Raw genomic sequence first — 19,747 nt, 5'->3', positions numbered from 1 at the left:
AGCTTATCTACAACAGGTAAGACATTACCTGTTCATAAGCTTATCTTTAACAGGTAAGACACTACCTGTTCATAACCTTTCCACTGAACCTTACTTGAAAAGATCTGAACTGTTTCTTTAACGTTGTGTGTACATGAACCCTCATCTGATTCACCTGAGCGTTTTAGTCGCTGCCTTTTAACTAAACAGCTTTGCTTCTTTGCTCTAAACCTCCTCACCTTCTCGGATAGCCGTGCACGGAGCCCCCTCCTCGTGCTCGAGCCTGATCTCCTTCAGCGCCACCAGGTTTTCCGTCAGCTTACTCCTCCCTTTATAGACGGTAGCGTACGTGCCCTGGAGAGCAAGAGGAAAATAAAAATGAATGATTGAGTGAACAAGGCTTCAGGAGCTGGACCACAGCAGCACGATGTGGTTGTCAGGGTTACAGGTAAACTCAGAGAGGTGCGTTTGTTTTATTAGTCACTGCGAGAGCTTCAGCACCTGGAAGACGAGGATATAAATCTCACATACCTCCCCAAGTTTGTCCAGTTTGACGTAGGTCTCCAGCTTCCCAAACCCAATTTCTGACTGGAGGAAACAAAAAGGACAAACAACATTAATGTTGGGAGTTTTTATTTTTTATTCTTTATTAAAGAAACAGTTATAACCTTAACAAAAACTGACAAGTCCTCACGACTGCCTCGCAGCATCATAAACACCAACTACAATCATACCCAATATAACGTGAGACGAGTCAATAACAAACTTAAATTGTAAAAACAAATTTAATACTTCAAATGTGGCGTTTTATTTTTTACTCCACACTTAAAGCTAAATTTTCTGGTTTTATTTTCGCAAACATATTTGGAGCCTTGAGTTTCACTGTAAAAAAAAAATTTAAAAGATAAATAAATAAATAAATAAATATATATATATATATATATATATATAAAAACTTCTTCCCTTTTTTACAACTATTACGTGATTAATTAAATACTGTAATTTCACGCTGAATAAAATTCATATTTCTTGCGACATTATATGCTTCAGAAGTGAAAAGAAATGCTGCCTTCACAAACGTCTGGCTCAACACAAACATGGCAGTTTAACAAATCAAAAGATCGGGATCGTTTGCAGCAACTGACACCAGGACGAAGACCGGTTCCTGACGAGCTGAGAGGTCAGAGGTCAAACACGCGAGCAAAGCCATTCAGAGCTCTAGAAACAACTGCAGGGCAGCGTGTAAACAGATCAAATAAACTGGGAGAGGCAGAGGTTTGGTCCTTTGTTCTGCTTTTGACAGATGCAAATTAAAAGAAAACACAAGCCAAATACAGAAGCTGCTGACTGCAGCGTAAACACGAGGGAATGAGCAAAAAGGATGACATCAGACGGTCTAAAGACGAGCTGTGAGCTCTCACTTCAGTTTCCTGAAGTATCTCATAAAAGCATGTCTTGAACAGCAGACTTTCTCGGCGTGCAGCCTCCCTGTGACCCCTGTTCTGTTCAACTTTCACTTTTACTATTCAAAGTGTTCACACGCTGATGTGGCCTGTACAACACTGTGCAACACTCCTGCAGTGCTATTATACAACAGAAACGAAGTTTACAGCATTCTGTTCAGTAAGGCTTCAACTCTAAATAATGAAAAACAGAGTTCTGAAGATCTGGGAGAGCTGTGGAATCAAGACTTAGACAAGAGGTGACCATCTGTGAGCAGCAGTATGGTTTGATGCTGAGAAAGAGCATCACAGATGCCATCTTTGTTTTGAGGATGAAGATGGAGAAGAACAGAGAGCGTCAGAGAGAACTCCATTGTGTTTTTGTGGATTTAGAAAAAAATATATGACAGGGTGACGAGGGAGGAGGTGTGGTATTGTATGAGGAAATCTGGAGCGGCAGAGAAGTATGTTAGACTGGTACAGGACATGTATGAGGACAGCAGGACATGCATGAGGACAGCAGGACATGTATGAGGACAGCAGGACAGTGGTGAGATGTGATGTAGGAGTGACAGATAGCTTCAAGGTGGAGGTGGGAGTGCATCAAGGATCAGCTCTGAGCCCCTTCTTATTTGATCTGGTGATGGACCGACTAACAGATGAGGTCAGGCAGGAATCCCCGTGGACTATGATGCCAGGAAAATGGGGAGTGTGGTAAAGAGGTGAAAAAAAGAGTACAGGCAGGATGGAGTTGATGGAGAAAAGTTTCAGCAGTGATTTGTGACAAAAGGGTGTCAGCAAAGGTCAAAAGAAAAGTTTACAAGACAGTGGTGAGACCAGCTGTGTTGTATGGTCTGGAGACAGAGACATGGACAAAAAGACAGGAGACAGAACTGGAAGTGGCAGAAATGAAGATGTTGAGGTTCTTCTTAGGAGTGACAAGGACGGAAAGATTAGGAATGAGATCATCAGAGGTACAGCACAGGTTGAACAACTGGGAGATAAAGTTAGTGAGACCAGACTGAGATGGTTTGGACATGTCCAGAGGAGGGACAGTGGTTTGGACATGTCCAGAGGAGGGACAGTGGGTATATTAGTAGAAGGATGTTAGAAATGCAGCTGCCAGGAAAAAGACAAAGAGGAGATATATGGATGCAGTTAGAGAGGACATGGAGGTAGCTGGAGTGAGGACAGAGGACACAGAGGACAGAGTGAGATGGAGGATGATTCACTGTGGAGACCCCTGAAGAGGGAACAGCTGAAAGAAGTAGTTCTGTCTAAACACAACCCCTCCAACCCACTGACAATAAGAAAAAAGAAAGATGATGTCTGTCACAATTGCTTTTTAAATAAAGTTTCTGCTGACAGGAAAAACCAGTACACATGGAGGGACATCAACAGAAGCAACCAGTTCCTGTTTCTGCTGATCCTCTGTGGCACCCAGGATGTGATGTCTGAAGTTCTGTCAATAATAACGTTTGAGTTCTCTTTGATAAACAAGCCCAGTTAAAAGTTTTTCAGATGACATCGTAAGCTCGAGCTTTCTGTACGAACTCTTCAGGAGTGTTTTGGATCGTTACCGTGCTGCAACATTCCTCCTCCAACAATCCTCTGTGGTGGGAATCATGCTTGTCTGTTTAAACACGGTTCTTGAAAAACTCGCTGGACCTGGAGAGATCAAACATCTGACCAGACGTGGTCCAGCATTCAGACGTCTCAAGGTTCTTTCAGAAAGTCCGATCTTGTCGTTTTGTGCTGAGGAGCATGCAGAGCTTACTTTGACCGTTGTCCAGAGGGGCTGACGTCACAGATTCTTGCTCTCTGAGATCTAAAAGAAACTGTTTTTTCACACGCAAACTGTTGAGTGTTTTCCTTTGTATCGATGTCTTACCTCAACACCCAACAGGTTTAAGTTTTAACTGGTCTACAACGCTTAAAATGTGAACAAGTCACTTTCACAAAATGCTGTACTTGCATAACATTAGAAACATCTGTCCAGCTGTCATTTTTTTATTCTAAAATTGAGTGGACGTTTGCTAATTATTCCACCGGGTCTTTTAAAACCAAGTTATTTATCATCTGTATTAGGGCTGGACGATATGCCAAAACTTTTATCACAATATATTTCTTAATTTTGGTCGATAACGATATAATTTGATATCGATATAAACAATATCCTCAGAAAAAACTGTACAAATAAATTAATGTTCACCTTTTGTGTGTATTTAGCCTTCAAAAAAATTTGAAATCACCGTCAAATGAACATAAAACTCTCAACTTTGTCAATATTAATAGTTTAAACTTTAAACAACAACAGCATGTGTTTCTCTTTTGATACAGCTGGGGGTGATGTTTCAGGGACACGTTGGCTCAGACTTCATTGTGCTTCATCTTCTGCATATTCTGTGAGTACAAACTCTTCAGATGAAACAAGTTAAACATGTTCCCACCGCTAGTTGGAACGACTCTCCGTCACATTTTGCAGCACACTGAAACCTGCAGTTTATCGGATCTTAGCTAGCCGAACCACTTCCACACCTCTGAATTAGTCTTTCCTCTCTTATCAGTGATGTCATCTGCTTTCTCTTCGCTTGTGAAAGTTTGTTCAGTCACATTCTGACGGTCATGGGCGCTCATTGTGAAGCGAAAACTTAACGCGCGTTGGAGATTAGCCTAGCCTGCTACTGCTAACAACTTCTGGACTCAAGCTCTGCGTAACATCTACGTCACCACGCACTGATGTAGTTGTGTCGCAGTTTTTTCCATTCGGGTTGAAACTGAAGTGGCCGCTTCATCCCGAACAGAAAAAGAAATGCGTCAATAGCTATGTTTACATGGACATAAGTAATCGGATCAAACGGCCATTCGGAACAAAAACGCGTCATGTAAACACCCCGTTCTGATTATTATTTTTGTTTATTCAGCTCAATCCAAAATAATTTGTGATCAGAACAAAACGGGTGGTTTACACCGATACACAACCCGAACGGTGCGCATGTAAACACTTGATCTGTTTGTTTTTATCTGATCGTGAAAAACTGACCTGACTGCACATGTGCAACTTTGCCATTTCCGCCTGGCTAATGCTAATAATATTAGCATGTCGGGGAAGCAAAACTGGTCAGTGAGCGACAACATTTCTACTAGAAACTCTGAAAGAGCTCAAAATGATCTGTATCACCTGTAGCTCAGTCAGGGAGTGCAGGAACGTCTCCACCGTCATTAAAACCTGTCGCGGGTCCATTTTGGTGCTCAGGTTTGTTTGCGTTCATCACGGAAGTAAACCAGAAGTAGAACTTCTTCTTCTGTGTTTTTTTTTTAAGGAGAGTTTACCACTCTGCACATGTCAGTACTGCTGTTCTGAACAAAGCCCGCTGCATGTAAACACTCGTCATGAACAGATTGTGTCCATGTAAACGATACATTTGAATTATTTAATCTGAAAACATTTCAATCCAGTCAAAGAATTTTGCGCATGTAAACAGAGCTACTGAAACGCTGTAATCCTATCAAAATATCGAAAATGTGTTTAAAATTCATATCACCGTTATTGAATAAAAGTATATCGCGACATATATCGATATCGAATTATTGTCCAGCTCTAATCTGTTTGGAACTTGATCTGATTGTGAATCTGACTGTTCTGGCCTGAATTAAATCACATGCAACGGTCTTAGAATTTGAACCATTTAATTTTAGTGTAGAGCCATGAGGAGACTTCTTCTTCTTCTGAATTAACTCTGTGTAAATAATCTTGAGAGAACGCTTTCAGTAACCAAGATAAAGATCTTATTGTTCTATATTTTCTTAAGAGCTCTTTGCAGTTCTCAAACCCCAAAGCCAGTAATTTTGTAACGTCACATTTTAAATTCCTCTGCAGCAGTAAATGCTCCTTTCAGACTCTCTAATGGTCTCATTATCTTTCCTGTCCTCAAACGTCCTCCTCGGAGCAGTTCCTCACCAGAGACGCTCGGCGGGAGCGGCGGCTCAGCGGCTGGTCGAAGGGCGGGCTGCTCAGCTGCAGCTTCTGCAGGTAACCGTCAGGTATCCGGATGTCGGCTGGCAGAGACAGACGTTTGTTCAAGTCCTGCACACAGACAAATGTGTAGAAACGTGATGCCCGTTTAAACAAGCGTAAAAACCGAACCACATGCACAGCAAACGGAGCGAGCGCTGAATAAGAATCAATGAGCTGTTCTGTACGAATCAGCCGGTTTAAAAGTCTCACCAATCAAAGAACATAACGGGGTTACAAACAAACATCGTGCGTCTTGTGATAAAATAAAGATCCATTTAAGGATTCAGGGTTTTAAAGCACTACACAGTAATCCTCATGACTTGTTACAGAAAACATCTGGATTCTTCCCATCATGCATTTCCTTTGTTAGAGGACTTTGAATCTGCTTCAACACGACTTCCACCTCATGCTGAGGTACATTTAAATGTTTAGACCCCAACCCTTGTCCTGCTCAACTAACAGGCACACGCTGCTTTTAAACGTTTCCAGTTTCTGCCTGTGCTTGCTGTGGAGCTGATAAACCTGCCGCCTGAGCTTCAGTGAAACACGACGGTGACTCAGGATCTTTCTCACCGACGACAGCCGACACCTTCACACATTTAGGCAAGTTACAAGAAGAAGAAAGCAGAAGGTTGATGCATGGCTGAACAATGTCACCGGGCAGGTTTCATATTGTTGTGGAGAGAGCTGCTGTCAGGACGGACGGCTCCGATCGCACATATTTGATTGACTTATGCAATGGTTTACGTGCAAACCTTACAACTGCTTTTGTTGCAACGTCAAGACGTGCGCACGTGTCTCACGAACAAAAAAATACAATTTAATGACAAAACGACAGCAACCACTGGATCTTCGTCTGCAACTGATGAACTTCTGGAGTCAACCCAGTTCAAGATGGCTGCCAACAGACCTTAAGAACTGACCATTTTACAGATACGGACATAATTCATTCTGAGATTTTGCTTTTGGAAACTTTAATTCCTCTTTTTCAGGCTGTAAATCAAATTTTTGGATGATTGTTTCCTCTGGTATCAGATGCTGAGCAGGATTTTTACTGAAACTTTTTTACTTTTGGACATTTGTTATGATGTGTAACCATAACAACAAGGTGTTTTTTTTACAACTGGGAGCAGCTGATCAACACCTCAAAAGCTCAAATAATATCTCAGCTACAGCCCCAAATCTCAAATGAGTTGAAAAGGAGGTGCTGTAGATGCATTCCCATCTCCCTGCTAGCTGTGCTTGAGTGCCTGACCACTGAGATCCTGGAGCTGGCAGGAAACACGACTTGTGACAGCAGAAGGACAGGATCGTACCCCGGCACCTGCAGCCAGCTGTTCGCAGCGACGCAGAGCTCGGCAGGCTGCTGGGAGGAGTGGCCTCCACTCAGGTTCTTGAGATGGCTCCAGGAGGAGTTCTGCCCAGCAATCAGGCGGTCCTGCTGCACGGAGGAACCCAGAGGCCAGCCTAGTCTGGGTGGACAGAATGGACGGCATCTGTGGCCAGTTTCTTAGGATCCACTGTGGGATGGACCTTTACAAGAGATCCTTCCTGCCCACAGCCATCAGCATCTATAACTTATCTTGAAATGAGGATAACAGCTACAACAACATTTAATTTCCCTTTGGGATTAAGGGAGTGTTTTTGAATTGAACTGAATAAAATGTGGTGTGGTAGTAGCCGAGACTGATCCTCAACACATTTTTTGAGAGCTAACTAATCACAATAGCTGTTTGGAGTCAACCCTGTCTGTTAGCAAAATAACTCATGAATAAACTGGATGGATTTTAATGACACTTCCAGGAAGTAATCACTGGATGTCCCTTTACAACTGATGAACTTTTGGAGTCGACCAAATTCAAGATGGCTGCTACAGCTAATCAGTGTTAGTCAACATCAAAATGTCTATCAGTCAGTTTTACTGATATTGAACTAGAATTTGATGTGGTAGTAGCTGAGAGTCTTTCACATGAGCTCACTCAAAACAACATTTTATTATTTGACCACAATGAGCATAAATTAGTGGTTTCATGTTAAAAGATAACTTTACAAAAATAATTTCCTCATTTTTGTGTCGGATTAATCAGCAGTCTCATTAATCACGTCTGCTCAGATGTTCGTACATTAATTCCAGCTCTGCTGCCCCGTCGATTCTGTCTGCACAGCCAGAACCAGAGATTTACCCTCAGATCAAGAGATGCCACTCGTCACCGGACCTTTGCTCCCACCCCACCCCCACCTTGTTGTCCAATCGACTCGTTCTAATCTGTTACAACAGGGGCCCATCTGGACCGTATTACATTAATCTCTGTGATGTAATCCCAAAACTGCCCGGCTTCCTGTGCAGCAAGAGAAACACGTTCCACCGCCTGACCACAGGGAGGGACGTTCTCATGCGTCCTGCTACTTCCTTTCTTTGAGTGCTGCAGCAGGACAAAAAAAAGAAGCCCCACAGTGATTCACTTCATCAACAGCGAGCCCAGGGTCAATCCTGCTGCTCAAACAGAACATTTGAGTTTGTTTAGTCACAGATACTGTGCGATTTGTGTTTCTGTCCAAACTGCAATCATCCTAATCTGATCGAGAAACAGTCACAGGAAGTTTGAGGTGTGCTTCCTGCACACACTTAACAGAAAGAGGTGATGTGTCGTGTGTGTGTGTGTGTGTGTGTGTGTGTGTGTGTGTGTGTGTGTGTGTAGAACAAAAGGAGAGAGCGATGCCTAGCTACTTTTGACATGGGGTTGTTTTTCTTCATGCATGCTTGCACGCTTGGTTTGTCTTTGCAGATATGGCATAAATCCCCAGCAGCTCTGAAATCACAACAGAGCGAGGGTTCTTCAATCAGAAGACCCGTACTCCTCTGAAACTCACTCAGTTCATGGCTAAAACCACAAACATGCATATGATGTTAAAATAAAGCCATTTTTGTCTTGTGTAACTATGCTATGTACTGTATGACAAAAAAACTGAAATGTGAATGTAATTTTCTTTTCCTTGAGCACTTTGTTGTTGACGAAAGGACATCCAGTTGTCCGACTCCTGATTTATGTCAAACGTCCATCCTTTAAATCCCATTAGCAGCAGTTAGTCCATTAAGACCTGAGACTCCCACACGCATACAGATGCACTTCAGCTCCTACTGGTCTGAGATGGACTGAAGGCTGCAACTGTAGGTAAAATGTGAGGGTGGTAGATAAACACAACAGCATTTAACGCTTAAAGTCCTCAAACATCATGCATAAACTTGTGGTCTGTTGTTAACGCTCTTTAAAACTCAAAGCACAACAAAAGGGAAAAATTGTTAAAACTAACAAGTCCACCCATTTACATTTTGTCACTATAACTGATGTGTTCAAACAATAGCAAAAACCTGGAAAATGAAACATCTGCCCAGATTCAGTCCAGTAAAGTAAGTTGTTTTAGTTGGAGATGTGAGGAAACATCTGCATGAGTTCTGATGATCATTTGGTCCAACTTGTGGACAAAAGTGGATTAATTTGATTATCAGTTCTCTTAAACAAAAAAGAAAATGACACTTGTTTCCCTGCTGAAGTCCTCATAAAAATAATTATTTCAACTAAAACTTTGTGTAAAGTGGTGCCATCATATTTGTTACACAGGAAGTCAAATTTGTTTTCTTAATAAAATGCATAAAAAAATGTAAATATAATCGTGGTAGTGATCATTTAATTTATGTTAAATAATTAGCTCTACATATGCAAACAGTTATGACACTTTTACCACAGAAAAATGTTTATGTTCATATTTTACGTTAAGCTCAAACACTCATCACCTGCCACCAAAAGGCATAAAATGCAGGAGATTAAACTTTTTACCTGCGTTTGTCTGTCAGCAAAATATCTCTTTAAACCAGTGGATGACATTAAAATGAAACCAGCACTTTCACTTTAACTTTCAAGATGGCTGCCACGGCCAGCTACCCTGAGAATACACAAAATGAATGTAGCTCAGTAGATTTGACAGTTATTGAGCTTACCTGATGTTAGTGGCTGAGAGTCATTCACAGTTAAGTTGCACCTACTTAATGAAATGTTATATTTTTTATTTCAGTATCAGATGTTTCACCCAAATCTAGAAAGAATATTAAAACTTTATTGAAGTTAATTTGGAAACACTTACAGCTTGGACTAATGCAAGCAAAACTTTGTTACTTAAAGGGAACCTATATTTTCTATTTTTCTATAATGTTTCACATTATGTAACCTGTGTGTGTGTGTGTGTGTGTGTGTGTGTGTGTGTGTGCGTGCGTGCATGCTGGGGTAGTGGAAATAGTAAAGGCTTTTCAACCACATTTTAAAAGTGTGTCTAGAAAAACAATACGTGGAAGTACATGGTGCATGTTTAGTGTGTGTGTGTGTGTGTTTATGTGTGTGTGTGTGTGGGGGGGTCTGCGGCAAAAATTATGTGAGCCGTTGAGGTCTTCGTGCATGATTATGATGAGAATACGCCCACGCTGAGTTACAGCAGAAAGCTGCTCAGCTGCTATTCGTAGAAGAGTCTTCAGAGCGATGCTCAGACTTCTTTAAAAACAAAAAATAGATCTGCTCTCTAAAGAAAGAGATGGAGCAGTAACTCAGGTAGGAACACAGCACATGAGCTGCTGCGATGGAACAGTGACGGGTCAAGAGTTCTTTCATATCAGGAAGTGACTCGCACACAAACACAAATCCACCGTTTCATCAGCAGAGAGGCTGCGCACGAATCTGGAGCTCAACCTCACCTCCGCAGAGATGCGTCTGTTCCCTTTGTTCCTCAGACAAACACCCGTGGGCGACTGCACCTCGTCAGAGGACGTCCCTGACGCCTGGTCGCTCTCCCCGTCCGACCCCATCTTCATATTTTCATGAACGATATCTGCAGATGAGCAGCAGGGGTAGAGTTAAACAGATCTGAACAGCTCCGCACCCCCTCAGTCACTTTCCAAGCTCTGTTGGTCACGTCAAGCTTTTGGCTGAATCACGCCAGAGACCCAGGAGAAGGAAATAAGTCTGAATGTGTCTGACAGAGCTTATTTAGGTCACAGATTGAGGGCCTTATTAGAAGAGCTTGTGCATCAAAAGTCTGAGCTGTTTTAAGTATGTATATAAAAAGACACGTTTCACTCAGTCTACAGTTTTCACGTCAGCCAAAACTGAAAACGTCTGAAGATAACTCGGTCTCAGAAATAGTCACACAAGCGCACAACATTTGTATGCGTACAATAAGATCCACAAGTGTAACACAAGTTTTACAAATGTACACATTTCAATGTGCACAAGTAGAAATATTCTGAGTATACAAATTATCAAACGTTTGTGCACAAATGACCTGCTGTGGACGAATCAGTCAACACGAGCGCACAGACACACAAACACTGGTTACGACTTCGGAGTCTTAACAGATTTACTGAATTACTGGGAAAAGACACATTTCTAACTTTGTACAAAAGCTTATAACCTCAATATTAAAACGCATAAACTTAAAATACATTTACTTTTGAGACAGACTTATCTTCATAATGAAGTGTCAGCTTTGGGAACACAAACTCTTGCTTTAGCTGAAACAAAAATTATAATTTTTTTTGTTGGCAAAATGAAAATTGGGATTCATTAATGTGTGTGTTTTTGCCAACACATCATCATATGTTTGTGTGTGTGTGTGTGTGTGTACATATTTTTAAACATCAACATGGTATTTTTAAAAGCTTGGGATTTTTTTAACTTAACAAATCAACTCACCAAGCTAAAATATCCAGAGACAAAACACCAACAGAAATCTCAGGTTCTGTTTTATTTCTGAAGCCAAAAGAAACAAATAATAAACAGGACTGTGTGCAGCGTGTGCAGCGTGTCTGCGTCTCACCGAGGCGACTGCCGTTGCGAGGCATGACCATGAGGGAGCCCAAACCTCCTCCGATGACGCTCTGCGGCCGTCGGATCGGCGGCTTCTTAAAAGATCCTGTGTACTGGTGAAGGAAGGAGTGGACGCTGTGAGCCGAAGGAGGTCGGCCGTTCTTCACGATGGGCTCTGCAGGAGAAAAATCAATGTTTGGTTAACGTTGTTAAAAAAGACGTCCGGCGCTCTGTGAGGAGCTAAACATCGACGTGTCCTGAACACAACTGAGATCATGACAGAAACACCAACATTTATAACATCTTTGAGAGAAAATTATATATTTAAAATGCAGTTTAAATAATGTGGTGCAGTTGGTAGAGCTGTTGCCACTCAGCAAGAAGGTCGCACCGGTTCATATCCTGGCCAGGGGCCTTTCAGGGTGGAGTTTGCATGTTCTCTCTGTGCTGCGTGGGTTTTCTCCAGGTACTCCAGTTTCCTCCCACAGACCAAAAACATGCATGTTAGACTGATTGGTAACTCTAAATTGTCTCTAGGTGTGAGTGAGAGTGAATGGTTGCTTGTCTCATTTGTCTCTATGTGTCCCTGTGATGGACTGGAGACCTGTCCAGGGTGTCCCCCACCTCTTACAAAGCGACTGCTGGACCTGGGCACCAGTGACCCCCACGACCTAAAAAGGAAGAAGCAGGTAAAGACAACAGAAGGATGGAAACTCCATGTCAACTCCGCTTTGTGGTCAATTTTAAAAACCAACAAGCTTAATGTTTTGAGCATTTTTTTTCTGTTTGAAAATGATTTTCACAATAAAAGAAAATCCCAAAGAAATCAAATTCCAGACAATTTACACTTTATGAATGTTTCGTTTCATCTTGGAACTCTAAAACTAGCTAAAGTAATCACCGGATGTTTGGCTACGACTGATTACCTTTTGATTCAAGATGGCCGCCACATCTAAAGTTTTGCAGGTCTTGAGCTACAGTTTGCTGTGATCGCAGCTAACAGCAATCACCAGCACATGCATATTTTGAATATTGTCTACAATCACGTCTTAACATTGAAAAAGACAATAAACAAAAACATAACATTAAAATGTGCATTTGGACAATTTTCTATTACACCAATCTAAAATAAGACTTGAAGCAAGAACAACTAAAATATTAAGATTATGATAAAACAAATTACAGCAGCAGCCAAAATCATTTCAAATCAACATTTAGTTGTGTTTACATTTTGTAAATGACCATTTCAAACTAAACTAAAATACATTTCTTTGAATGAAGTTCTTTAGAGGATGCATGAGGACACTGCAGGCAATAAACTGCAACAACCCCCTCCCACTTTAAAATGTTCTCTCGGTGGGAAGGCTCACTCATAGCTCTGATACTTGGAACGGTTTGATCATGACTCATCATAAATTAATAAATCAATTAAATGAAAGCCTTTTTATTGAGCAACAAGAGAACTGAAACAAAAAGGAAGAGATTTCAGTGGATAAAGACACGAGTGGAACGCTCACATGTTGTAATAATATTCCCACGCTGTGGGGGAGTGTAGGTTCTGGATGAGGCACATGCACTAAATGCTCAAACCAGACTGCAAACATGACATGTTACATAAAAATGTAAGTCTTAGGAAGAAGGATTCATTAATTAGTTCCTGCATTTCAGGGTCTGTTGCTGATTCTCTAAGTCAATCAGTTTAAAATTACTTTAGACAGATTTAATGTCATATAACTTCTTTCCTGCACTCAGCGTTTAGGAACTTTATTTTTGATGATAATTAGTAGGTGATGATCCTGTTAGCAATTGATGACAAATCACTGGTGCTCAAACTGCAGACTGAGCATTGATCAGTTACATAAGAGCCACGCTGGAGCTCATGTTCTTCTATAGATTTGTAAGAAACACTAAAAAAGCTGCTGTATGAAGCTCAACCTCAGGATTTCTCTCTGATCTTCTGCCCAATCTCATTTATTTAACCTTTCAAATCCTTCCACTGGGTTAAATGTTGTGTAAAATCTGTTTAACAACTGCTGAAAACACGTGAAATAAACATTTCTAATCAAGAACGGTCTTTTAATGGTTTTATTTCCACGTTTCAAGGGCACACAGCTCAAAACGGAGAGCAAGAGGACTGTCTGAGTGTGTGCGACGCTGAGTGAAATGAGCTCGGGATATTTATATAAACTACCGGTATGTGTGCATAAAAGTAAGTGAGTGTGTGAGTGAATGTGTTTTGAGTGTGATTTAAACAAGACATTTGTCTGCAGAAAAACCCGGATGGCTGCAGAAATTTTAACAAACACGTTTGCACTGTTCGTCCCGCACATGAACTTTAAGCCTAAACAATTATTAGCAGGTTATATTTGAAATTACACCCATAAATTCCACTACAGACAACTGCATGGGGACAGACTTGAGGCTGTTGATGTTCAATCTGTGTGCCCAGGCACAGTGCAGTGTCAGATTTTACACTGAACTCAATACATTAAAGCCAGACTCAGAAATATTTCACGCAGTGTCCCCTCTGGGTGAACAATGTCGTCAGGCCACAGCAAATTACTCACATGTTTTGGAGCCGTCCCACCGTGAAGAGATTCTGGCCTGAACTTTTTCTTACGTTATTTACTGCAATTATAGAGAATATTGCTTCTAATGTTTTAACCACCTTGTTCATGGTGTAACCCACTCCACTTACTCTCTCTACTGCTAAAAAATAGGGATGCACAATATTGGATTTTTGGCCGATATCCGATATGCCGATATCCTATATATGCTCCTTTGTCAGAACATATTCCTCTTATTTAGGCTTATTTGCTACAAAAATAGTGTAACAGCTGTAAGAGCTGGTGACATATATTCAGCAACAGCCATATGCATAGCACTTTAACTTATATTAAATGAAAAGTGTTAAATGTTATTTATTAGCATTAGTCACCTGCGATGCTGTCTCACTTGTGGAGGCTTGTTCCAGGTTCCTAGCTGCAGTGTGGGATCCTCTGCACTCCTGTGCATGAAGGACAGACTCTTTAAGTTCAAAGTTTTGTCTATCCATTGTGCTGTAAGACTAATCATGCTAACGGGGCTAACATGACGTCCACTTGCCTGTGGTAAAACTCACCCAAGTGCTATCAGCTATTAGCTTCTCAATGATGTCAGTAATGACGGCTTGTAACTCAGGTAAGGTTTTGTCGGAAAAATACCTCCGACTGAAGATGATGTATTGAGGTTCAATGTAGTCTAAAAATCTTTGGAATCCAATATCCTCAACGAAAAAGAAACTTCCACACTGCCGACATTTTGAATTTTCCTCTCCACTGTGATCAGATAGGTGTGCATGGCATCATCACGTTGTGCTGCAGCTGCAGACATCCTTGTCACTGGGTTGTCATACAAAAACAGCACCTTTTATATCGGTGAGTTATTTTGATGGAATGGTCGATGTCCGATATTGAACTTGAACGCCAGTATCGGCCGATACAGATACCATACCGAGAATATCATGCATCCCTACTAAAAGACTTAACATCAACAACGCTGCTGGTCAGGAGAATAATGCTGCTCAACTGGAAATCTACAGTTCCACCTACACATACAAAATGGATTAAAGGGCCTTTATTTTCTTAATCTGATTTTTAAACGCCACAGTTTTATGTTTTATATATATATATATATATATATATATATATATATATATATATATACACACACACACACACACATACATACATATATACACAGCCCAGCAGCAGAGCCTTGGATCCACTGACAGCTACCACACCCAGGCTTCACTAGGATCAGGCTCCACTGGGCCTGGTCACCACCAGGCCCAGGCTTTAGCAGGCTCAAGCTCTGCCTGTCCCAGCTACTACCAAGCCCAGCCACCACTAGGCCCTGCCTGGCCCAGGTTCCATCAGGCCTTGGTTTCATCAGGCCTAGGCTCCACCAGGCCTCACCTGGCACAGGCTACCTTGTACAGGATACACAAGGCCCAGACTGGCTAGTCAATGTGACTGGTGGGACTTTCTTGTTTAAACTTTGTCTATTTATCTGATTTCTCTATTTATCTGAAAAAATGCCACCTAAAAGTGTGATGAGGACACTGTTTCTCTCTCAACTGTATGTAACCTCTTGGATCAACAAAAATCTTTTTATAATGACCTCATTAAACAACAAGAAAACAACTTCAAGAGTTTTGTGCAAATGATCTATGATTCCAACAACAAATGCTACGATGACTTGAGTAGAGAAGTACAGGACCTCAAAAGGAGCCTAGAATACTCTCAAAAAGAAGCTGATGAGCTGAAAACTACTTTACAGGCCTTGACTACTGATACTATCAAACATCTTGAATCTAATGCGGAGGCTCTGAAAACTGAGAACAACCAATGGATGGCCAAAGTTGACTATCTGGAAAACCATTCCAGGAGGAACAACATTGTAGTTGATGGTATCCCAGAATCACCAAATGAAAAATGGCCTGACTCAGAGAAAAAATTTAGAGAAATTCTAAATGGCAAATTGAACATCGATCAAAAGCACATTGAAATTGATCGAACACATTGTCTTGGAAAGCCATTGAAGGATGGTGACAAAAGCCCAAGACCGATAAAATTTCAACTCTTCAGGTATAAAGACAAACAGCTCATCCTGTCAAACGCAAACAAAGTGAAAGGCTCACACATCTACATCAACAAGGACTATTCAGAGGCTGTGCATCAGAAGCGTAAAGAACTGCTGCCTGAGATGAGAGCGGCAAGAGGAGACTGGGCCTATCTGAATTATGATAGACTCATAGTGCGACCCAAGAGTGAGCGTCCTACGAGAGAGCGGCACCTGGGTTCTAATGAGGAGGATGATCAATAATCTGTTGCCCTGGCATTCAACCATGTTTTTAATTTTCTGTTCATCTTATGGTAGATCAGGTTCCATGTTCCCTGAAGCAAAAACAATTGAATGTATGTACTAATTTAACTACTGATAGTGACCCTGCAAACTTAACATCCAATAATAATTTGATTTTTCATTCTTTTGAGCCACAAAATGATCAGGTTTATAAAACCTGTTTCAATCCTGATTTATTCTTTTCATCAGAATATTCTTCAATAGACCTAAACACCTATGACAGAAACCACTCTAATATTTATCATCCTTCTACATGTAATGATTGTAATTTAAATCAGTTCAATTCTTTCATTGCATCTTGTAAAATGTCCAAAACCTTAACATAAAAAGTCTTTCAAAAAACTACCATCATTTTTACCATTATCTTGCATCACTGAACCACATGTTCACAGTAATTGCGTTGAGCGAAACTTGGCTAAATGATGAACTCCATTCACTGTTTAATTTTGATGGTTGTGCATCTGTTCACCGATGTAGAGGAAGTCGAGGAGGAGGAGTCTCTCTATGTTCAAAAGGACCATGAATTCAAACAGAGACCTCATTTTGAAGAGAAGTTTCATGGGTGTAATACAGAATGTTTTTATTGAGGTTCAATCTATGAAAAGAAAATTGACTGTAGGATGTATCTACCGTCCTTCTAATATAGACATAAACAACTTCAAAGAATGTCTTACAGATATCAGAACTTGTTGCTAAAGAGGGTAAACTTTATTTATTAGGTGACTTCAATGTCAACCTCTTGAATGAGAACAAACATCACATAGATGACCTTACAGATATTTTGTCTTCAAATTATTTTTATCCCCTCATTTGTAAGCCCACTAAAATAACTCCTCAGTCCTCAACATTGATAGACAATATTTTTACTAATGCATTGACTGATGTTATAAAATCTGGTATTCTTTATACTGATATTTCACACCACCTTCCTTTTTTCAGTTTTCTTCCATAATTAACATAGTCCACAAATAAATCAAAGAGAGCTTATTTTAGAAACTTCAATGAAAGTAACATGAACAACTTCTCAGATATACTGTACTAGCAAACATGTCTTGGGAAACAGTGTATGAAGTTTCTGATGTGACTGTGGCCTATGAAATATTTTATGCAAAATTTCATTCCGTTTTTGACAAATGTTTTCCTCTGATTTCTAAAGATAAAGGAAGTTCTGTAAAATTTAACAAACCATGGTTTACTACAGAACTTAGAAAATCTGTTTTAAAGAAAAATAAGTTGTATAAAAGATATTTGCAAAACCCAAGTCCTTTAAATTTAGCAACATACAAAAAGCATAGGAATAATTATAATCACCTCATTATAAATACTAAACGAAATTACTGTAGCGATCTATTTACTCAATCATCAAATAATTCAAAAACTACATGGGATATTTTAAAAGTACTACTCAACAAGAACAATGCCTCTACCCCATCCCAGGCTACATTTCAGGATGGCACTTCAATCACAACAGATCCAACACAAACTGCAAATAAATGTAATCTTTTTGTTATAAATGTGGGACCACACCTCGCAAAGAATGTTGACAATGTTTCTGATTCTCCTTCTAATTTCATAAATGAAAATTATCCCTCTTTAAATACATTTGATCCAATAAAACCTTTAGAAGTACTTGATACCATTAAGAATGTTAAAAACTCTTCGCTGGCCACGATGAAATTACAGCCTGTTATCAAAAAAGTTGCACCTATAATTGTTGCTCCGTTAACATTTATTTTTTCCCTGTCACTTGAATCTGCTATTATCCCACAAGATCTAAAACTTGCCACGGTCATCCCGCTGTTTAAAGCTGATGACACATCTGTATTTTCAAATTATCGCACCACATCAGTTCTCCCGTGCTTTTCTAAGATACTTGAGAGATTGGTGTATTCTAGGATCTTGATGCCAACAATATTTTGTATGGCTTCAGAAAGAATTGTTCTACATATATGGCTCTCTTGAATCTTAGAGAAAAGATTTCAACTGCTCTTGAGAAAAATGAATATGCTCTAGGAATTTTCTTGGACTTATCAAAAGCTTTTGACTCTGTGGATTATGAAATCTTATTATCAAAAATGTCTTGTTATGGTTTTAAAAATAAGGTTCTGAAATGGTTTGAAAATCATTTGCACAACGGAGAGCAAATTGTAATTTTTAATGGTAAATTGTCACAGCGGGATGTCCTAAAATGTGGAGTTCCACAAGGATCCATTTTGGGTCCATTATTGTTTCTCATATATATTAATGATCTACCAAAAGCATCTAGTATTCTGACACCGATCTTATTTGCTGATGATACCAATCTTTTTGTTGCGGATGGTAACTGACTCACTTACTGTATTGATAAGGCAAATTATGGGCTCATTCAATTTGCTCAGTGGTTTCAGTTAAATAGACAATCACTTAATGTTAAAAAAAAATCTAATTTCATCTTATTTAAGAATAAAAATTACAATCCAGAAAAAAACAAAATTTATATTAATATCAATTTACTTTGTAATGTTTCGTCAACAAAGTTTTTAGGTGTCTATATTGATGAGAAACTTTGTTTTAAGAATCACTGTGTATCGTGTATAAGAAGATTTCAAAATTGTTAGGTATTACAAAAAAGGTTTAACCATATTTAAAAACAAGTACTTTATTGATTTTGTACAATAGTTTAATTTATCCCTATATTTCTTACAGTAATTTAATTTGGGCAAGTACCTATCCTTCTTACTTGCAGTCAATCCATAAAGTTCAAAAATGTTTTGTAAGAATTGTCACTAACTCCGTATTTAGCTCCATCCACACCTCTCTTTAAAAAATTTGAAATTCTTACAATCTATGATGTGAATAAGTATCAAACAGGAATTCTGATGTATAAAGTTATATGTATTCCATTTTCTTCATCAAAATATTTTCATAATTTCTTTGAGTGTAATTCTTATTATCGTTCATACTCTACAAGAAGGAGGGATGATTTACACATCTCCTTCTGCAGAACCACTGTTGCTAAATGTTCATTCATGCATCAGGGTGCTGTGGAACAGTTTAAAACAATTAGGTGAATCATGTACAACATCATCTGTATTTAAAAGAAAGTTTAAACAAACTTTATAGATTTTCTAACACATTAGTTTTTGTTTAATTTAATTTATCATTTTAATATTTTTTGACAATTTAAATGTATTTAATATAAACTATTATCTTTTGCTTTGTTATGTAATTGTGTGTGTTTAAAGTAAGATGTAAGCTTATGTATAAAGCTTTTATGATTTTTTTCTTTATTTTTTAGAAGGGGGGGGGGACGCTTGTAAGCCCAACTAGGGTTTTTATGACCTCTACTGCACTTTTTTTTTTTACTTTTCTTTTATGTGTGTTGTTTCTTTTTGTGCAAACAAATAAACAAACAAACATACACATATATATACATATATATATATACACACACACATATATATATATATATTTTATATACACACACTGTATATATATATATATATATAGATAGTGTATAGAAGTGTATGTGTAACATTAGATTTTTTTATATTTTATATAATTTACTTGTG

General features: G+C 39.3%; 1 protein-coding gene across 1 annotated transcript in view; it reads right to left on the bottom strand.

Moving 5' to 3' along the window:
• Positions 1 to 19,747, bottom strand: part of LOC119416390 (cyclin-dependent kinase 17) — a 58,115-nt gene that overhangs the window by 4,629 nt on the left and 33,739 nt on the right. The window contains exons 3-7 of the mRNA XM_037683627.1: positions 11,302 to 11,466; positions 10,181 to 10,314; positions 5,383 to 5,508; positions 511 to 567; positions 219 to 333 (exon numbers count right to left, since the gene is read on the bottom strand). Coding sequence (XP_037539555.1) covers positions 219 to 333; positions 511 to 567; positions 5,383 to 5,508; positions 10,181 to 10,314; positions 11,302 to 11,466 — 597 coding nt within the window. The remainder of the gene's footprint in view (positions 1 to 218; positions 334 to 510; positions 568 to 5,382; positions 5,509 to 10,180; positions 10,315 to 11,301; positions 11,467 to 19,747) is intronic.

This window comes from Nematolebias whitei, chromosome 10, assembly GCF_014905685.2.
Source record: "Nematolebias whitei isolate Nwh7 chromosome 10, NemWhi1, whole genome shotgun sequence".
Lineage (NCBI taxonomy): Eukaryota > Metazoa > Chordata > Actinopteri > Cyprinodontiformes > Rivulidae > Nematolebias > Nematolebias whitei.
This window is presented reverse-complemented; position numbering and strand designations above follow the sequence as displayed.